The 21,975-nt window shown below is 42.2% G+C and overlaps 1 protein-coding gene across 1 annotated transcript in view; it reads left to right on the top strand.

Moving 5' to 3' along the window:
- Positions 1 to 21,975, top strand: part of si (sucrase-isomaltase) — a 169,185-nt gene that overhangs the window by 8,948 nt on the left and 138,262 nt on the right. The window contains exons 4-8 of the mRNA XM_059651067.1: positions 485 to 633; positions 1,080 to 1,168; positions 13,671 to 13,791; positions 13,899 to 14,008; positions 18,874 to 19,025. Coding sequence (XP_059507050.1) covers positions 510 to 633; positions 1,080 to 1,168; positions 13,671 to 13,791; positions 13,899 to 14,008; positions 18,874 to 19,025 — 596 coding nt within the window. The 5' untranslated portion in view covers positions 485 to 509. The remainder of the gene's footprint in view (positions 1 to 484; positions 634 to 1,079; positions 1,169 to 13,670; positions 13,792 to 13,898; positions 14,009 to 18,873; positions 19,026 to 21,975) is intronic.

Genomic DNA, 21,975 nt, shown 5'->3' with positions numbered 1-21,975 from the left:
GGGTAAACCAGATGGACTTTTGCAACAATCGATGATGTTTTCAAGGTAAAATTAATGAGACAGGTTCTTAATTGCAGACGTCACTAAGTCAATTCAAGTTCTGTCAGCTGCCTGCAAAGTATTATCCTGAGCTTCTGGATTTGTAGCTGCTTCCCCTTAGCACCTAACCAAACTGAAGGCTGTGGCCCCCAAAAATGGAGCAACTAAAATTGAATGAAATCAACTTTCCTGATATTCTAATAAGGGAAGCTAAATTGTCAAAATACTAATGTGAAGTTTCTTGGGGCATTTTATTACATTAAGGGTGCTATATAATTATATATTGTTATTGTAACATATAAAATAGTTTGCAAGACAGTAAAATTTTAAAAAATGACAAATAAAGGAAGCTCGTAAAAATGAGTGAAGGGTAACAGAGTGTGACTATATACTCTGTGCAAAATTTATGATGTGATCAAATTACTTTTTACTCATTTATTTTCAGACTAGGTTTCAGCTGATTCTAAAAAATGGCGAGAAGGAGGTTTACCACCTTGGAAACAATGCTGATTGCTTTATTCATCATGATGGTTATTGTGGCCATTGCTTTAATTATACTTTCAGCCACCAGCAAACCAGGAACTGATGACAAAGGTAAAGACTAAAGTCCAAGATATTTTGTATGATTAATCTTTTAGTTTTCTTTACTGTAATTTTATAACAAAGTATAAATACAATAAAGATAAACACAACCTCATTTAAAGTAAATCTCGAGCAGCACATACAACTGAAAGGTATATTCTAACCTGCAATGGGTTCAGAGATTCCTTCTTGTTTGAAAGATTTAAGTTTGAAAAGTGTTCTTATCTGAAAGACCATTGTCTAGTAGCATGATAGATAATAAATTAGAACCCTTGTCGTTGTGAAATTGTTCCACCACTGTTATGTTATTAATTCATTTGTGACCTTTTCATTTTATCTGAAAAGATATGAGATTTATAATTATTTACATTAGCTGGTGCAGGAAATATTAGGGATTCTTGTGTTGGCTGTATTTGCTGTGTTGCTATATTGCTGAATGTATGTCTCTGCTTTCACAGATACCACAGAACCTTTCACCCCATTTTGTCCTTTTTCCATTCGCGATGATGATCGAACCAACTGCCATCCAGAAGATGGAGCTTCGAGGGTAGGTTTAGAAAGTGTCTTTGAACGTTTTTGGAAAATTTGCTCTATACATGTACAGTTTATTATTTTGTAAAAGGCATGTTTTTAATAATGAGCTGTCATACACTGAAGCAAATACACAAGCACAAAACTGACCATCATCATGAATTGAAATGGATGTTTCCTTGAATTACACTTGATTTGATGGAGTTTCCTAAATTGTGCTCAAATTTTCAAACACTCAGACATCTTGGAAGCCTGCACACATCAGTTGACCAACAATGAAATAAATGCTGTTCCGCTGTTCTACTAGTCATCCACCTTCAATTGAACTTACGGGTTAGATAATTTTCTGCCTATCCCTCAGCAGGAATTGCAAAGTTAAAAATTTCTTATGACTTTATACAATTGAAATTAAGAATTGTAAAAGTTTACAGGCCTGAGAGATTATAGGTGCTTTCAGGCAGTTTTGATTTAAAGGGCCATGTTTCTTCCCTGATATTTTCCACTACTACAACTTGACACTTTGGAGGCCCTTTACTTCTGTTCCAGTTGCAAATAAATTACATTAGATTATGTTGTTTGGTTGCATTGATTCATGGGAACATTTATATTCAATTTATTCTGAAGTTTCAACAGAGCTCAATTTTACCTTGACCATGAAGAAAACTCCATGCCTTGAATGTTTTAAGCATTCACAAAAGGTGGCATGATCCAGTCTTTAATAGGAAAGCCATGAAAGTGGGGGGATAGCAATCAAAATACATTCCTCTGTTAGCCTTGCATCAATTCTTTTGTATATTCTTTTAGCACTGTTGCTGACCCATTTAAAATAAACAATTGCTTTAAAATTGAAATTGTATGTGAATGTATTAAATCGTATGGTTGCTGGAGGAAATTAAACCCTGTGAGGTCAAATATGTTATTTTCATAAAAAGAATATTACCATTTAAAATAATAGCTTATGCAATTTGGATTCTGTGGTGACATTGGTCCATTGTGTGCAGAGCGCTGCACAAGTTCACATCTGAACATTATATTACACCTATTGTTATGGAGATTAATGAGTAGGATATTATTGGATCATAACCATAGTAGTTTCCTCAATTGTTGTGAAAAGTAAAGGCATTGTGAATAATTTAAACACAGTTATGCAGAGTTTTTCAGGGTTATTCTACAACATTTTTCTGACTACATTATGCTCAGCGTAGGTATTGCAGATAATCAGCCACTTGATTCAAAATACTGAATTCAAATCCTGTTAATAAAGCCCAATTGTATTTCAATTAATTGAGTATAATTGAAGTTAATGTCACATTTATTAGTCATTGTATCAATTGACTTACTGTTAGATATTTTGCCTGTTTTGGGATTTAATTTCATTTTGAACTATGCTTATAGAATGGGATCAATGATAGCATGCAGATAAGTTTTCCTTTTTCATGTTTCTCACGAACTTCCTTGTCTGCTGGTGATATGTTTGTGGAATTTTGCCATCTGCTTCACAGTATGGGAAAGAAAAAAGTAAAAACTCCTGCACTGAGAACAGTTCATACTAGAAGGAACATCTAATGACCTAGTGTAATTGTATTTTTTTTCTTCATTGTTAATGGGATGAGGATGTCACTGGCCAGGCAGCATTTATTGTCTATCCCTAATTGCCCAGAGAGCAGTTCAGAGTCAACCACATTGCTGTGGGTCTGAACTCACATGTAGGCAAGACCAAGTAAGAATGGTAGTTTCCCTCCCTAAAGGATGTTAGTGGACCAGATGGGTTTTTATGACAATCGAAAATGGATTCATGGTCATCATTAAACTCTTAATTCCAGATATTTATTGAATTCAAATTTCACCACCTGCTGTGGCAGGATTTGAGCCCTGGTACCCAGAATGTTATCTGGGTCTCTGGATTAATAGCCCAGCAAATAATGTCACTAAGCCATTGCCTCCCTGATAATAAAATTAACTGTCTGGGATTGCAGAGTTTTCTCCTGATGAGTAAGGTGGCACGGCAGCTCATTAGTTAGCATTACTGTTTTACAGTGCCAGGCAACTGGGTTTGATTCCACCCTCAGGCAACTGGCTGTATGGAGTTTGTACATTCTCCCCATGTGTGCGTGGGTTTCCTCTGGATGCTCCAGTTACTCCTGCAGTCCAAAAATGTGCAGGTTAGGTGATGGGCCACACTGTAGGGATTCTATGATTCTATGAGTATGAACAATGCTGGCAAGATGAATATTTCATTGTTTCCTTTCATTATTTAGTGCATGAACGTCCCTTAAGCTAAATGATAGCCTCCCCATTTGGTGATTTAAGATGATTACTTTACCACTGACTCTGTAGCGGGGACACTTCAGTAATGTTTGTATCTTTCCAAAGTGCAAATGGTGTTTGCACTGAGGTCCCAGTGGTAAGGATCAGCTGTGTGGGCTCTGACTTGTTCTAATCCTGTTTAACAAGGACCATTCTAGCCACTGTAGTTCACCAACTGCCATTTGATGGCCTAACTTTTAGATGGAAACTTCTTATGTTTCTGGTTCCTTGATGCAAAAGATATCTGCTGGTTGGTCTTGCTCAACAGGACTTGCTCAGAGCATTGAGATGAAAGGTGAGCTAGTGGGTGTGTTGAACAGGTCATTATGGAATGGTCATTAATGTGTTGCATGGATTTGGCATGTGAATATACAGAGGAGTAATGTTTGTGAGGTTTTGAGCAGAGACTCTCAGTTGCAATGTGCTTTCAAATGAGTGTCAATGAGATGTATTTGTGCTGAACTATACCAGATAGGTGCACAATACTCTGCTACAGATCATGGTAGGGCCAGTGCTGAGGTCTGAGTGTTGTCGTCACAGTATCCCATGTAGATACACGAAGTTTGATAAATGATTTGTTTCTGGTTTTGAGTTTAGCTGCTCTTTTCTTCAGATGTTCCTAGTCGGACAATGTTCCATCTAGAATTACTCCCAGGTACGTTTGTAAGGGATCGTGTTTTGACCATTCAGATAGATGAAAGCAACAGGATGAGGTGAAGTGTGCACCATGGTAGTTGCATTTGGTAATCAGTATGACATTTTCTTGTTCATGTTTGACATGGTGCCGTGAGATTTCATAGGCGCTGGAATCAATGTTGAGGATCCCTAACTGTAAACCACCTCCTTTGGTGGGTATATCTGAGTGATGGGACATTACAAGTCAGCTGCACAATTTTGGCACAAGCTCCTTGATGTTACCAAGTATGACTTTGCAGGGTTTGACTGAGCATAGGGTGCCATTGCTATTGCAAGTGCCAAGATCAATGATGGATGATATGTTTGTTTTCTCATGTTATTTTTCTGTCGTAGCCTGGCATAACTAAGTGGCTAGTTCAGTTACTTTAGAGGACAGGTAAGAGTCAATACATTGTTATTGGATAGCCCTATACAAGGGACTGAAAGCAGAAAGCCAGTTCATTACTAATATTGTGTACTATTTAAAAGTGAAAAGATTTTACTTGATTTCATTGCATTTTTACAATTACTTTTGGTATTATGTCATTGGAAACATTCATGTCATAACTTATATCAGCTGACAATGTATAAACTGTCATGTTTCAGACATTAATTATTAAACACGAAGTGCATGTTGCTTGAGAGCTGTGCATGCATTTTACACATGATTAACTAGCTACTTCAGCACCTTGGAGCTGAACTGAATCCAGGTGAATTTTATCTTTGTGACAAAGTTAATAAACTATCACAGTGTTTAATGTTCATAGTGGAAAACATTGATAAGATAAGTTCACCAAAATGTCTGTGAATGAATTTTCAAAGGACCTGATTTGGTGTCATATGAGTGACGTGGTAGAGAAATATAATAATATGTCATTGACAGAAAACAAAGAATGAAATTAACAGGAACTTTTTATATACTCAAGGGATGTGAATAGTAATCTTTCTCATACACCAGAATGGGGTCTAATAGATTTATAATATTAGGAAATGATTGGTCTTGTGTAGAAAGGACAGAATGTCAATGTTTTCAAAAAAAAACAATGAAGGTGATTGTGTAGAAATCTTCACAAGTAAGTGATATCAAGGGACAGATGGAAAAATAAATTGAGCAGATAGATGTAAATAATAACCAATCTGAGGAAATCAAAAGGCTGGGTTTCACTCCTTTGACTTGGCAGCAATCCGTGTATAATAACGTAAGTTAAATAGCAAAGTAGATTTACCACCTCGTTCAACCATACATTTCAGACTTGCTTCATTCTCTACAGTCCTGTTGCTTCGAAGCAAACAGTTTCATTCCACATTTGTACAGAAACTGAGAGCTGCTCTAGGATTCTGGCAGGCAGCATCTTAATTATACCGATTGATTAGAAATCCATTTCTCCAGCTCAAGAGTGATCATGCACACTAGGCTACATCTTTTGTTAGGATCTCTTGAACAATAATTAAATGTGAAATATTTACATAATGTGATATGTGCTGTCCACGCAATACAAAGCATATGTCAACTGTAGGCCGAAATTCTCAAGGATGCCCAATGGAGCCCTGAATCCTATATTAATAATGTGCAGGAACTCCACTCTGTGTGAACCATCTCTAAATGAAATAAAATTGGCATCTTCTAAGAAGTCACCACTGTATGATTGAAGGCAGGCTGCTGATTTATTCTGGTTTCTCATAGAAACTTCACAGCAGGAGTCAGATTTTATGATGAGCGACATGCAGATTTTCACTGTGGGGAGCTCTGTATTTTCAATGAGGGGATTATGTTCAGGACTGCCTAAGAAATGCTAAGATGTACTTCCATTCTGACATTTCTTTGATAACACATAACTGTGGGGAAAGGAAAACCAAACTCTCCTTTTGCAGAAGGTGGCTATCAGATTCACAAAAGGAAAGGCCCTTGTTATAGTTCTGTCAAACTATAAGTACATAGGTAAGTATGATGGCAGAGTGCTGGGGGGAATAGGGGGCCAGGCATGGATAATACCAGCTGGGAAGGTGCCAGTTAGAGAGAGGAGAGGCTGTCGGGGTAAAATATCAGGGTGAAATGATGAATAGGGGGAAGTGTGCCAGACTCATGCAATGCCAGCTTGTGTGCCAGAGTGCCAGCTGGATAAAGGTTAGGATGCGAAGTGTAGGATGTTGGAAGAATAGGATGTAGGGTGCTAAGTGGGTAAGATCCCAAGTGAGAAGAGGAGTAAGTGGCTCGAGTACTAAGGCACAAGGTGGCCATGTAGATGATACCTAAACAGATAAATAGAAAGCAGGACATAACACCAGCGCTTCGTCGGAGGCTCACTGGTGATGTTGCCTAGAATGGTGACGAAACATCTTAAAATGAACCTTCCAGCTCAGTGAGCAAACTCACATCCATGATACAGTGTTTAGGGTAGATTTCAGTAAATGGGGAAAGGAAGGCATTCAGTGGGAGGCAGGGAGAGTCTGTGGAACAACTCCTCCTCACATTGGAGATGGTACTGGCTTGCATGATAATCTCCTCACTGTGCTGGCATGGTATGGTGGTGCCTGCTTTGCCAGACCTCCAAGCAAAGGATTCCTCTATTCTCCACCACCCCATCCTCAAGATTTCCACTACATTGCCCAAGAAACATGGTGCTATGTTTCCCTTTCCCCACCATCTCTCCTGAACCTATCATAGCCAAGCAACACAGTTTGCTGATGGCAACTCTGCTGAGCAATGGGCAGAGAAAGATAGTGGGACTCCAAGGAAGACTAAATCTTATGAAGGACCCCGTGGAGTGTCAAGTTTGTCTATGAATGGCGTATGGTAGGCTGGGGCAGAAATAGCATGTGAGTCATGCCATAAGGGCACAAACAACATTTGATGTAGTGAGTTTGGTAGATACAGTGAGAAAACGTGCCTTTTTGGCAGGAATCGCTCCACCAAACCTGGTGCAGCTTGTACTTTGCCAAAAAAATGAAAGATTTAACCATTAGTTACTGATACCAAATGAGAAGAGTACCCTTATGAAATCTTTAACCAAAATAGACTTAATCTTGACAACCAGTAGACGGTAATTACATTGTACTTAACAGCTAATTATACTAGATCTGAGATGCACGATGGTTTCTTATGAGTCATCGAGTCCAAGATACTTTACTCTTAGCTATGCTGACTTAGCACGACAGCAATTTGAATCAAATACATGGGACACTGTTTAGCTCCTCCCAGGATCAGTCCTTTAAAGAAACAAAGAAACAAAGAAACCTACAGCACAAGAACAGGCCCATTGGCCCTCCAAGCCTGAGCCAATCAAGATCCTCTGTCTAACCTGGCATCTATTTTCTAACAGTCTGTGCCCATTTGCTCCCTGCCCATCCATGTACCCGTACAAATAAAGCTTAAAAGACGCTAACGTGTCTGCGTCTACCACCTCTACTGGCAACGCGTTCCAGGCACCCACCACCCTCTGTGTAAAGAACTTTCCACGCATATTTCCCTTAAACTTTCGTCCTATCACTTTGAACTCATGGCCCCTAGTAATTGAGTCCCCCACTCTGGGAAAGAGCTTTTTGCTATCCAGCCTGTCTATTCCCCTCACATGATTTTGTAGACCTCAATCAGGTCCCCCCTCAATCTCCGTCCTTCTAATGAAAATAATCCTAATCTATTCAACCTCTCTTCATAGCTAGCACCTTCCATACCAGGCAATATCCTGGTGAACCTCCTCTGCACCCTCTCCAAAGCATCCACATCCTTTTGGTAATGTGGCGACCAGAACTGCACACAGCACTCCAAATGTGGCCGAACCAAAGTCCTATACAACTGCAACATGACCTGCCAACTCTTGCATTCAGTACCCTGCCCAACGAAGGAAAGCATGCCATACGCTTTCTTGACCACCTATTGACCTGCGTTGTGACCTTCAGGGAACAATGGACCTGAACACCCAGATCTCTCTGTTCATCAATTTTCCCTTGGACTTTTCCATTTACTGTATAGTTCGCCCTTGAATTTGATCTTCCGAAATGTATCACTTCGCATTTGCCCGGATTGAACTCCATCTGCCGTTTATCTGCCCAACTCTCCAGTCTATCTATATTCTGCAGTAATTTCTGACAGTCCCCTTTACTATCAGCTACTCCACCAATCTTAGTGTCATCAGCAAACTTGCTGATCAGACCACCTACACCTTCCTCCGGAACATTTACATATATCACAAACAACAGTGGCCCCAGCACAAATCCCTGTGGAACATCACTGGTCACAGGTCTCCAATTTGAGAAACTCCCTTCCACTACTACCCTCTGTCTCCTGTTGCCCAGCCAGTTTTTTATCCATCTAGCCAGCACACCCTGGACGCCATGTGACTTCACTGTCTCCATCAGCCTGCCATGGGGAACCTTATCAAACGCCTTACTGAAGCCCATATATATGGCATCTACAGCCTTTCCCTCATCAATCAACTTTGTCACGTCCTCAAAGAATTCTATTACGTTGGTAAGACATGACCTTCCCTGCACAAAACCATGTTGCCTATCACTGATAAGCCCATTTTCTTCCAAATGGGAATAGATCCTATCCCTCAGTATCTTTTCCAGTACCTTCCCTACCACTGACGTCAGGCTCACTGGTCAATAATTACCTGGATTATTCTTGCTGCCCTTTTTAAACAAGGGGACAACATTAGCAAGTCTCCAGTCCTCTGGGACCTCACCCGTGCCTAAGGATGCTGCAAAGATATCTGTTAGGGCCCCGGCTATTTCCTCTCTCGCTTCCCTCAGTAACCTGGGATAGATGCCATCTGGACCTGGGGACTTGTCCACCGTAATGTCTTTTAGGATACCCAACACTTCCTCCTTCCTTATGTCAACTTGACCTAGAGTAACCAAACATCTATCCCGAACCTCAACATCCATCATGTCCCTCTCCTTGGTGAATACCGATGCAAAGTACTCGTTAAGAATGTCACCGATTTTCTCTGAATCAGCACATAACTTTCCTTCTTTGTCCTTAAGTGGGCCAATCCTTTCTCTAGCTACCCTCTTGCTCTTTATATATGACTAAAAGGCTTTGGGGTTTTCCTTAACCATGTTTGCCAGCAATATCTCATGTCCTCTCTCAGCCCTCTTAATCCCTCGTTTCAGATTCGCTCTACATTCCCGATATTCTTGCAATGCTTCGTCTGTCTTTAGTCACCTAGGCCTCATGTATGCTTACTTTTTTCTCTTGGCTAGCCTCACAATTTCACCTGTCATCCATGGCTCCCTAATCTTGCCTTTTCTATTCCTCATTTTCACAGGAACATATCTCTCCTGAACACTAAACAACCTCTCCTTAAAAGCCTCCCACATATCAAATGTGGATTTACCTTCAAACAGTTTCTCCCAACCTACATTCCTCAGATCCTGCCGAATCTTAGTGCAGTCAGCCTTCCCCCAGTTTAGTACTCTTCCTTTAGGACCATTCCTATCCTTGTCCATGAGTATTGTAAAACTTACGGAATTGTGGTCGCTATTTCCAAAGTAGTCCCCTACTGTAATATCAACCATCTGGCTGGGTTCATTCCCCAGCACCAGGTCCAGCATGGCCCCTTCCCGAGTTGGACTACATACATACTGCTCTAGAAAACCCTCCTGGACATACCTTACAAATTCCGCTCCATCTTGACCCCTAACACTGAGTGAATCCCAGTCAATGTTGGGAAAAATAAAATCTCCCATCACCACCACCCTGTTTCTCCTACACCTTTCCATTATCTGTTTACATATTTGTACCTCCATCTCACGCTCGCTGTTGGGAGGCCTGTAGTACAGCCTCAATGTTGTTACTGCATCCTTTCCTATTTCTGAGTTCCACCTATATTGCCTCACTGCTTGAGTCCTCCATTGGGCCCTCCTTCAGTGCGGCTGTGATATCGTCTTTGACCATTACTGCAACTACTCCACCCCTTTTACCTCCCTCTCTATCCCGCCTGAAGCATAGATATCCTGGGACAACTAGTTGCCAGTCATGCCCTTCCCTAAACCAAGTCTCAGTAATAGCAATAACATCATAACTCCAGGTACCGATCCAAGCCCTAAGCTCATCTGCCTTGTCTACTACACTTCTTGCATTAAAGCAAATGCACCTCAGATCACCTGTCCCTTTGTGTTCATCATCTGCTCCCCGACTACTATTCCCTTTAGTCACACTGACTCCATTGTCTAGTTCCCTACAGGCTTTCGCTTCTACCTCTTTTCTGTCCAATATTTGGTTCCCATCCCCCGCCACATTAGTTTAAACCCTCGCACACATCATTCGCAACAGCACCCCCAAGGACATTGGCTCCAGTCCGGTTCAGGTGTGAATCGTCCAATTTGTAATAGTCCCACCTTCCCCAGAACCGGTTCCAATGTCCCAAAAATCTGAACCCCTCCCTCCTACACCATCTCTCAAGCCACACATTCATCCTAGCTATTCTTTCATTTCTGCACTGACTAGCACGTGGCACTGGTAGCCATCCTGAGATTACTACCTTTGAGGTCCTACTTTTTAACTTGGCTCCTAACTCCCTAAATTCTGCTTGTAGGACCTCATCCCGTTTTTTTTGCCTATATGCACCATGACAACTGGCTGTTCGCCCTCCCCCTTCAGAATGTTCTGCAGCCGATCAGAGACATCCCTAACCGTGCACCTGGGAAGCAACATACCATTCGGGAGTCCCATTTTCGACCACAGAACCGCCTATCTACTCCCCTTACAATTGAATCCCCAATGACTATCGCCCTTCCACTCTTTTTTTCCCGCCCTTCTGTACAACAGAGCCAGCCACGGTGCCATGAACCTGGCTACTGCTGCCTCCCTCTGGTGAGCCATCTCCCCCAACAGTATCCAAAACGGATTACCTGTTTTGGAGGGAGATGACCGCAGGGGCCACCTGCACTGCCTTCCTGCTCTTTCTCTGCCTTTTGGTCACCCATTCACTATCTCCCTCAGCGATCCTAATCTTTATATCCAGAGAGATGGAGGTCAACTTATAAATGTCAGTTTAAGAAAAAAAAAATGTAATGGACCTTAACTTTACAGCCGACTAACACATTATGGCAAGAGGTGACAGATAGAAATGATCTAACTTAACATCAATTCAGATAATGCAATTCACATGATTTGACAGATGTTAGTTTGAAATTACCTGTGCTACAATTTAAAATGCATTAAACAAATGCCTCCTTTTGTTATTGTTGAAATGATATAAACTACAATTAACATCATAATACATCTTTTGAAAGACAATTATTTCAAGAGAATTATGATACATGTTATAGTTTGTGTTAGTAAAGGAAGATGGATATTGCAAATGCGTGGGAAACAAAAGAAATTTGAACAAAACCTGAATAGCTCATTATCATGAGGGAGAACTGACTGTAACCACTGAGCAAACAAACTAACAAATATCATGTATTTTCTGTTTGCTAGCCTTATCCTTGTCTGTTTAATTGTTGTGATTTTTTGCTCTGGAAATTGCTTTAAGGTGGAAATTTAAATAAACAATCTCAACTCGAGATCTTAAGATAATAAAATGTGAGGCTGGATGAACACAGCAGGCCAAGCAGCATCTCAGGAGCGAGATCTGCACCCTGTGTGTATGGTGCAAGCAACAATATATCTCCTTAAGTAATCAAACTGAAGCATTGCTATTGAGAAAATCAAAATCACAGGAAGAAAAACAGTAAGTTGTGTTTTTAAACAGATCAAAGTCAGGATTGGAGGTGAGCAGGACTATAATTTTGAGCTGTTGGCTATCATAATAGTTTGGAGTCATGATACCAACTCTGAGCAATCTTTGGAGAGACTGGTTTGTGTCAGCGTGGCAATCTATTTGAAGGCATCAAGTAGCTAATTGAGGGTAATTATCAACTAATCCTGTACTCAAGAGATAGACATTTGATTTAAAAAAAGTAGAAAGAAGCCCAATAAAGAAAAGCTTAAACAAAAACTACATTGATTTCTTCCTAATTTTCTAAAGAGATCCCATACATTTAATTGTCAGTGTCAAATAAATTGTTTGCAGTAATTAAAGTGTATCACATTATTGAAACAGACATTCAGATGGATAAACCGAACTTACTGAAAGGTGTTAAAATTTGTCTCTCCGTGGTACTATACCTCTGTACTGCATATTGGGCTTTCTACTTTTTTCAGTTTTCAAATCTTTTTAAAATATCAAATGTTACTATTTGTTTCTTTTTTCAAACATTTCTCATCTTCTGCATTCAAGGTAGAGTTTTCATGCTTCTTTTGGGTAAAATGGAATGTTTTCCCACTTTTCATCATCCTAAATATCATTCACTTCCTTCTACATAAATGTTTAAATAAAATTCCTTGATTATGACATTTACAAACCGTCTTGCTGACATCTCAGTTTAAATAATAAGTCACCATCATTTTACCCTTTAGCCTGTCTTGGTTTTCTTCTGCTATGAGACTATTTTATGAGATTTATTGATTTTTTTTCACCTTTCAGCTAAAGTAAATTTTAAGGCCTTCCTAATTTTTTTAGCCGCTAAATAATCTAAATGTATTTACTGGCCCTTTCCTTGTCTATTGCAGAGACCCTAATTTCCATGGTGGTGATGCATCGTTGTGAGGAATGAGAACTTTCTTTTACATAACTTATCATCCCCTTTCTGCTTTTTTTTGTGCCATTTTAAATAAAGTTATTTCCTTCTGCTCCAGGGAATCTCTAATTTTACCTCATGGAGCCTACTGTTGTTCCTTGGATATCTGCTTCTATTAGGTGTCTGCATTTTGTTCCTTTGGTTTGCTTCTCTCTTTTTTTAACCTTAAGCTCTAGCCATAAGGTAATTGTGTTTCAGCTGGTGACTGACAAACTGTGTTTACTTAAAGCTAGGTCCACACTGTTACAACCCTGTGAAATCTGGTATTTTCTCGGAGGTCTACTGCGGGCATCGTGTGATGTTTATCACTTCTATATATATTTGGTGCTGAATAAGAGTTTTTTGAAGTAGTTTGCTGTTTTAAATCCTCTTTTGACTTTGCTTAGTCTTGGGCCTATCAAATGATTAGTGGTTAAGGATATGCCATCACGAAACAGCTACAAAACAAACACTTTTTCAATAACAGAATGTTTTATTGCATGATAGCAATAGGCACAACTATATTTGGTCAGACATAATTACCAACTCCTTAGGGAACTGGTATGGATATACCTTTGCCTCCAAAAGCTCAAGAGGAATTCTTTGTTTCCACTTACAGACTGTGTATGACATCAATACATTGGCTGAAGCCAATATAACACGAATGTTAACTCCTTCACTATTATTGCCAATAGAACTTTGTACTACCTAACCCGTGTGATAAGTTACTGATATCATGTAATTTGCCAAGGAGCAGTAGAAATCATAGAGTAACATTCAGACTTTTGCAATGAATTTCATATCTGCAATTACCTGAAGCTAGAGCTCAAATCATACATTTTCCAAAATAAAAGTATGGGTGCTTTCAGCTTGGCCATTATTTTTATTGTAAATTCTGATCTGATATTTTGTATTTTACTCTTTCTTAGGAACGCTGTGAAGCCCGAGGTTGTTGCTGGAAACCAGTGACCAGTGGAAATGGGCCTTGGTGCTATTTTGCAGTGAATATTGGATACAAAATCCAGGAAAGAGAAAAGGAAACGCAAACAGGTCTATACAGTTGCTCAAATGACTTGATTTGTTGTCTGCCTCTTTTAACACGTAGTCTGTATGTTTTTTCTCATGAAAACATCTAATCTAGATTCTATTTTACAAAGGCTTTGAAACTCTACTCCAACGTCTTCCTTCTCCCTCTGTTTATGGAAATGATATCGAAACACTACGATTGACTGGCGAAATTCAGACACGAAATCGCTTCCGATTCAAGGTCAGCATGCTTTAAAGAGAGCAAAAGTCTTTATGTGCGTTTTGGTAATTATGTCTTATTGTGGATTTTAGGATAAATGACTGAGGCCAAACCAATGTTTTACACAGATTTAAAATAACTTTTTTTTATTCTCTGCATCCGTTAAAGCTCAGGATACTGTTTGTTTTGCTAAATGCTCTCTCAACTTGTCCTACCACCTTCATTGCATTATGTACACATGTATCAAGGTCTCTCTGTTTCTGTAACTTTATTTAGAATTGTATACTTTCGTCTGTACCGTCTCTCTGCTTTCTACTAATATGAATAGCTTCTATCTGCATTAAATTTCATCAGCCACTCGTCCACCCATCTCATGAGTCAATGCCTTTTTCAAATTTGATACTATGTTCTACCAGGGTCACAATCCTTCCAAGTATCCACAAATTTTTGAGCTGTACCTGTACACCAAAGTCTAGGATATCAATTTGTACTGTGAAGAACAGGGTTCCTGGGAAGCCTTGTGAACTCCACTATAAATATTCTCCCAGTTGGAGAATCAACCATTCACCATAAATATTTGTTTCCATTCACTCAGCCATTTGTGTACCTATGTTACCAATATCTCTTTTATTCAATGAGCTCTGATGTTGCTCATAAGTCTGTTGCCTGGCACTTTATTAATTCACTTTCAGAAATCCATGCATACAACATCAACTTCATTACACTCATCAACTTTCCCTGTTACTTCAATCAAAAAAAAATGAAGCAAGTTATTAAATGTGTTTTGTAATCTAGTTATACTAGGTCAGAAACTTATAGGGGACTAAGCAATGTGAGCCAGCAAGATTTGTGGCAGACTCAAATGAAAGTTCTAGTAAGGCCTATGACAAGCATCTTGTTCCATCTTTTATGTTTTTGACAAACATTGTGGCAGTTTTCTCACCAGGCAGTAGAAAGTTGCCAATAAGGGAATTTATTGCATATTAAAAGCCTTGGCAAATGCCCAGTTTGTGTATTAATATTTTGCTTCCTACCTGACAAGAAGCAGAAATCAGAATGTGTACCATCGGTTTCAGGTCTCCACTTTCCATATTAGTAAAGACCAAACAGCATCTCAAGACATGATCAGCAGGCACCGGCACATGCAAGGAAGCACAGATATGTATTTCAGGGTGCATCAACAACTAGCATTGGAAGAGCACTATGTCCACAATAATAGGGAGCCAGCTTATGAATTGGACTAGGCTACATCTCAGGGCTGAATACTTGCTTCCTTAGCACTAGTCACTAAGTGCTCGACCATTGATACCTCACCTTGCCTTGCAGTTAGCCTTATCATTAATGTAGTACAAGATGAAGCAGCTTGTTATGGTGGTGGAAAAATGGGCATGTTGATGCTCATGTAAATTAGTTCGGTAGGGACCTGAGGAATTGCACATTGTTTGGGCTGCAAGGAAAGTGCTAGCAGGATGACATTTGGATGTTTAAGAGCTTACTAACAAAAAAAAGTGAAGGCTAGATCCACTGGTTAAGGAGATTTCCATCATGCAGGAACTCAAAAGTAAGCAATGAGGAAGAAAATAATTGGAGTGGGTGGTGTAAGATTCTCAACATGTGAGGGGGGGGGGAATGTGAAGACCTATAAAGGTAAATATTGCACACAGGACCATGCACTGTGCAGGACAAAGGCTTACAAGGTCCCTAGTCCCTAGTTATCCTAATACAATGGCCCCTGTTTGCGATAAATCTTTTTGTCGCAGACATTAATGAACATCTCATTCACTTTTGGACACAGAAGCTAGAGAAAGGATAAGATTGTTGTACAATGAAGGCCAATGCTGCCCGCAGAATCCATTGCCCTGTATCTGCCTTGTTCCTCTTGCTTCACATACTGTGACCCAGACATTGATCCATGGTATCACCTGTGTGGCCATGAAGCTATGCTTTATGCAGTTACATTTAAGATTACACAGAGAGATAACTAACTAGATATAAGGTGAAAGCAGTAACATTATTTTTGAAAAAAGTACAGTTTGTTGTATGGGCCAGAGATGCCAAGAGACATCTTGCCAAAACAAGAAGGAAGTGAAGGCTCAGCTGCTTCTGTGAAGTCCTGAGTGGAGACTTTTCAGGAGGCCCTCTCTGGCTCTGTTTCTGGCTGGGGGGCTCCTGGCACCACCCTGTCTCCATATAAGAAAAGCATACCTGGAGTGAACACCAGGTTCCCCATTCCCATGTCACCATGTCTTCAGTCCTGAGGCCGAATATCTTTAACAATGGAGTACAAATGTCTGCACCTCTCCAGCAGGGAACCTGTGGGGGCTGGACCTGGCTCTCTAATGCAGCCACTGACCTGCTCACAGAGACAGAGATAGTTATGTGACTCGCTGCACTGCTGCAGCTTCTGGGCAATGAGGACTATCATTTCCCATATCACTGTCTGCCATTCCTGTTCTGCTCTGTGCATGTGGACAAAGTTGCTGAATCCTGAAACCACAGGGTCGTTTCCTGCCTGGAACTGAGCAGTTACCTAACCTAGAGCAAGTCTCTGAGTGCTAGCAGCCTGCACCACTTCTTCTTCAGCTAGCTATGGAGCTTTTGTAAATGTCGTGCGTAAACAAATTGTAGTTCCATACTTTCTAATGCTGATGTTCCTACTGAGATATTAGTATCTGAGCTGTGGAGAAGCAAGGGGGAGCCTTTTTGGTGCTTTGTCTGAGGCCTCAGTACTCTCATCCTGAAGCATCGAGGAGATGACTTTGGGGAAGCTGGTTGTTTCATGCTGGTTGGTGGCAGATATGCAGGGAGCACCAGATGCATGAAAAGCGGGAAGGCATTACCACCAGCAGTTATCAGCAGTGTGCAATGAATGAGACTGATAGTGGGGTTAATGAGAGAATTGCAGTGGAACAAAGACTGGTAGCTAATTGATTGGAGGGATATGGATGCCTCTGCATCCCTGCAGGTGTGAACCCAGCCTTCTCCTGTAGTAGTGATAATGGGAGCTGCAGATGCTGGAGAATCCAAGATAACAAAGTGTGGAGCTGGATGAACACAGCAGGCCAAGCAGCATCTCAGGAGCACAAAAGCTGACATTTCGGGCCTAGACCCTTCATCAGAGAGCGGGATGCGGAGAGGGAACTGGAATAAATAGGGAGAGAGGGGCAGGCGGACCGAAGATGGAGAGAAAACAAGATACGTAGAGAGGAGAGTATAGGTGAGGAGGTAGGGAGAGGATAGGTCAGTCCAGGGAAGATAGACAGGTCAAGGAGGAGGGATGAGGTGGTAGGTAGGAAATGGAGGTGTGGCTTGAGGTGGGAGGAAGGGATGGGTGAGAGGAAGAACAGGTTAGGGAAGCAGAGACAGGCTGGGCTGGTTTTGGGATGCAGTGGGAGGAGGGGACGAGCTGGGCTGGTTTTGGGATGCGGTGGGGAAGGGGAGATTTTGAAGCTTGTGAAGTCCACTTTGATACTATTGGGCTGCAGGGTTCCCAAGCGGAATATGAGTTGCTGTTCCTGTAACCTTCGGGTGTCATCATTGTGGCACTGCAGGAGGTCCATGATGGACATGTCGTCTGAGGAATGGGAGGGGGAGTTGAAATGGTTCGCACCTGGGAGGTGCAGTTGTTTATTGCGAACCCAGCAGAGGTGTTCTGCAAAGTGGTCTCCAAGCCTCCGCTTGGTTTTCCCCAATGTAGAGGAAGCCACACCAGGTGCAATGGATACAATATACCACATTGGCAGATGTGCAGGTGAACCTCTGTTTAATATGGAAAGTCATCTTGGGGCCTGGTATGTGGGTGAGGGAGGAGGTGTGGGGGCAAGTGTAGCACTTCCTGCGGTTGCAGGGGAAGGTGCCGGGTGTGGTGAGGTTGGAGGGGAGTGTGGAGCAGACAAGGGAGTCGCAGAGAGAGTGGTCTCTCCGGAAGGCAGACAAGGGTAGGGATGGAAAACTAGCTTGGGTGGTGGAGTTGAATTGTAGATGGCAAAAGTGTCAGAGGAATATACGTTGTATCCGGAGGTTGGTGGGGTGGCATGTGAGAACGAGGGGGATCCTCTGGGGACAGTTGTGGTGGGGGAGGGGTGTGAGGGATGTGTTGCGGGAAATGCGGGAGACGCGGTCAAGGGCATTGATGAAGGGTCTAGGCCCAAAACGTCAGCTTTTGTGCTCCTGAGATGCTGCTTGGCCTGCTGTGTTAATCCTTCTCCTGTAATAGTCAGGATTCTCTTCTAGTGGGAGGATGCGAGAAACTTAATGTCAGATCCCCCTTGACCCATGAGGGCAGTCATTGCCCTGATATAGAACATAGAACTATACAGCGCAGAACAGGCCCTTCGGCCTTCGATGTTGCACCGACCTGTGAACTAGTCTAAGCCCCTCCCCCTACACTATCCCATCATTATCCATATGCTTATCCAAGGGCTGTTTAAATGCCCCTAATGTGGCTTTCCCCTTCTCATAGTTGTCTCCACATCCAATGTACCTGACCCTTTCCATACTCTTTGTCCTTTCGCTTGTTTTGTTCAGTTTAATAAGCCTGATATAGACTGTTTTCTCCAGTAATGAAAGAAAGGGAGGGACTGAGTACATTGAAAGTGGGTGCCACAGCTGTTAGTACTAATGCAAAAAAAAGCATAAGGTTCGGTCTTACTTTTCTTTATAATATGCTAAAATGTTCCAGCTTTTCACAAATTGATATTATGTTTTATTAATAAAAAAATTGTTACCAAAACCTCCAATTAAAACAATTGGGAAAAAAAACACTTTGGTTCTCTTATTATCAGATTGATATCTTAATGAGTAGAATGGTGTTTAAGGCATTGATTTAATTATGTTTGTAATGTTCTTTGAACAGACAAATTCATTTTGTTGACTATTATGTTAAGATTACAGATCCTAACAAATACCGATTTGAAGTTCCACATGAAATCATTAAATCATTTGAGGGTCCTGCAGCGTCAAATCCTAATTATGAAGTCGAGCTCTCTGAGAATCCTTTTGGAATTTTAATAAGGAGAAAGTCCACTAGAACTGTGCTGTAAGCAACTTTCTTTCTAATACATATTTACCACATTATTGACACAGGATATTTATAATCAATATATCATCAAACTCATATGAAATTTATCTTTCTACTTTTTGGTGAAGGTTAAAGGTACATGGTGAATAGAAATTTCATATGAAGGTGTTTTTATGTTACAAAGTTTGGTTACCACCTGTTTATATAAGTGATTTTTACGGAAAAAAATACAGACCCTAGTTGCTTATACTGCATCAATTTCCTCAAATTCTATCTTTCTAAATAGATTTCCTTATAGATTGGCTTAGATTTTCATTCTTGAGGTGGCAACTGTGAGTTGACAACATTCCTGCCTTATCTCACTACTCAGGAAAAAGTTCCTGCAAAGACAGAATGTTCCTTGCTGTGAGGAGAGGCTTATGGGTGCAGTTGGACGAACTGACCCAGGAAAGAAGTCAGAGCCAATCATAGTGGCTGCAGGGATGGGGGAGGCTGTTTAACAAGGCCTGCCTCAGTCCTGTAGAACACCATCTGAAGTATAATGTGAAAATTAAGGCCAAATTTCCATCAACAGTAACATTTTGTCAAACTGCACACACTACTCCTGCCCTTAACATTTGACGTCATGCCCTCCAAACCAGCTACGTCCCCTTATGTCCATTCATGTACTGTACCAATCTAGAGGGGCCATGCCTCATTATGTATTATTGGTACACAGTTAGATACTCATTAGCATGTTGAAACAGCTGAGCCCCAGGGAATAAGTTCAGAGATAATGGGAACTGCAGATGCTGGAGAATCCAAGATAATAAAATGTTAGGCTGGATGAACACAGCAGGCCAAGCAGCATCTCAGGAGCACAAAAGTTGACGTTTCAGGCCTAGACCCTTCATCAGAGAGGGGGATGGGGTGAGGGTTCTGGAATAAATAGGGAGCGAGGGGGAGGGGACCGAAGGTAGAGACAAAAGAAGATAGGTGGAGAGGAGAGTATAGGTGGGGAGGTAGGGAGGGGATAGGTCAGTCCAGGGAAGACGGACAGGTCAAGGAAGTGGGATGAGGTTAGTAGGTAGGAGATGCAACCAGCTTGTAACTGATGCCCATTTCAAGCCCACTGACTCCCACAGCTACCTAGAATACACCTCCTCCCACCCACCCTCCTGCAAAAATTCCATCCCCTATTCCCAATTCCTCCGCCTCCGTTGCATCTGCTCCCACGAGGAGGCATTCCACTTCCGCACATCCCAGGTGTCCAAGTTCTTCAAGGACCGCAACCTGCCCCTCACAGTGGTCGAGAACGCCCTTGACCACGTCTCTCGCATTTCCCGCAACACATCCCTCACACCCCGCCCTTGCCTCAACCGCCCAAAGAGGATCCCCTCATTCTCACACACCACACCACCAACCTCCGGATACAACGCATCATCCTCCGACACTTCCACCATCTACAATCCGACCCCACCACCCAAGACATTTTTCCATCCCCACCCTTGTCTGCTTTCTGGATAGACCACTCTCTCCGTGACTCCCTTTTTCGCTCCACACTGCCCTCCAACCCCACAACACCCGGCACCTTCCCCTCCAATCGCAGGAAATGCTACACTTGCCCCCACACCTCCTCCCTCACCCCTATCCCAGGCCCCAAGATGACTTTCCATATTAAGCAGAGGTTCACCTGCACATCTGCCAATGTGGTATACTGCATCCACTGTAACCGGTGTGGCTTCCTCTACATTGGGGAAACTAAGCGGAGGCTTGGGGACCGCTTTGCAGGACACCTCCGCTCGGTTCACAATAAACTGCACCTCCCAGTCGCAAACCATTTCCACTCCCTCTCCCGTTCTTTAGATGACATGTCCATCATGGGCCTCCTGCAGTGCCACAATGATGTCACCCGAAGGTTGCAGGAACAGCAACTCATATTCCGCTTGGGAACCCTGCAGCCCAATGGTATCAATGTGGACTTCACCAGCTTCAAAATCTCCCCTCCACCCACTGCGTCCCAAAACCAGTCCAACCTGTCTCTGCCTCCCTAACCTGTTCTTCCTCTCACCCATCCCTTCCTCCCACCCCAAGCCGCACCTCCATCTCCTACCTACTAACCTCATCCCACCTCCTTGACCTGTCCGTCTTCCCTGGACTGACCTATCCCCTCCCTACCTCCCCACCTATACTCTCCTCTCCACCTATCTTCTTTTCTCTCATCTTCGGTCCGCCTCCCCCTCTCTCCCTATTTATTCCAGAACCCTCTCCCCATCCCCCTCTCTGATAAAGGGTCTTGGCCCGAAACGTCAGCTTTTGTGCTCCTGAGATGCTGCTGGGCTTGCTGTGTTCATCCAGCCTCACATTTTATTATCTTGTTCCCTCGTCCAGACTCTGTTTTATACCTTCTCTGAGGGGCCATGAATCAGGAAAAACAAGCTAAGCAAAGCCAACCAAGTAAAAATGGGATCACAAGGCAAATAGCTGGATGAACACCACAGGCCAAGCAGCATCAGAGGAGCAGAAAAGCTGACCTTTCGAGTCTAAACACTTCTTCAGAAATGGGTGAGGGGAAGGGGATTCTGAAATAGATAGGGAGAGAGGAGGAGGAGGATAGAAGATGGATAAAGGAGAAGATACATGGAGAGGAGACAGACAGAACAAAGAAGCGTGAACGGAGCCAATAAAGGTGGATGTAGATGTGGAGTTAGAGAGTGGATAGGTCAGTCTTGGGGGGACGCACAGGTCAAGGAGGCAGGATGAGGTTGGCAGGTAGGAGATGGCTGTGGGGCTTGAGGTGGGAAGAGTGGATAGGTGGGAGGAGGGACAAGTTACGGAGGTGGGGACAAGCTGGGCTGGTTTTGGGGTGCACTCAGAGTGGGGAGATTTTGGAGCTTGTGAAGTCCACCTTGACACCATTGGGCTGCAGTGTTCCCAAGCTAAATAAGAGATGCTGTTCCTGCAACCTTCGGATGGCATCCTTGTGGCA

The sequence above is a fragment of the Stegostoma tigrinum genome, chromosome 14, assembly GCF_030684315.1.
Source record: "Stegostoma tigrinum isolate sSteTig4 chromosome 14, sSteTig4.hap1, whole genome shotgun sequence".
Lineage (NCBI taxonomy): Eukaryota > Metazoa > Chordata > Chondrichthyes > Orectolobiformes > Stegostomatidae > Stegostoma > Stegostoma tigrinum.
This window is presented reverse-complemented; position numbering and strand designations above follow the sequence as displayed.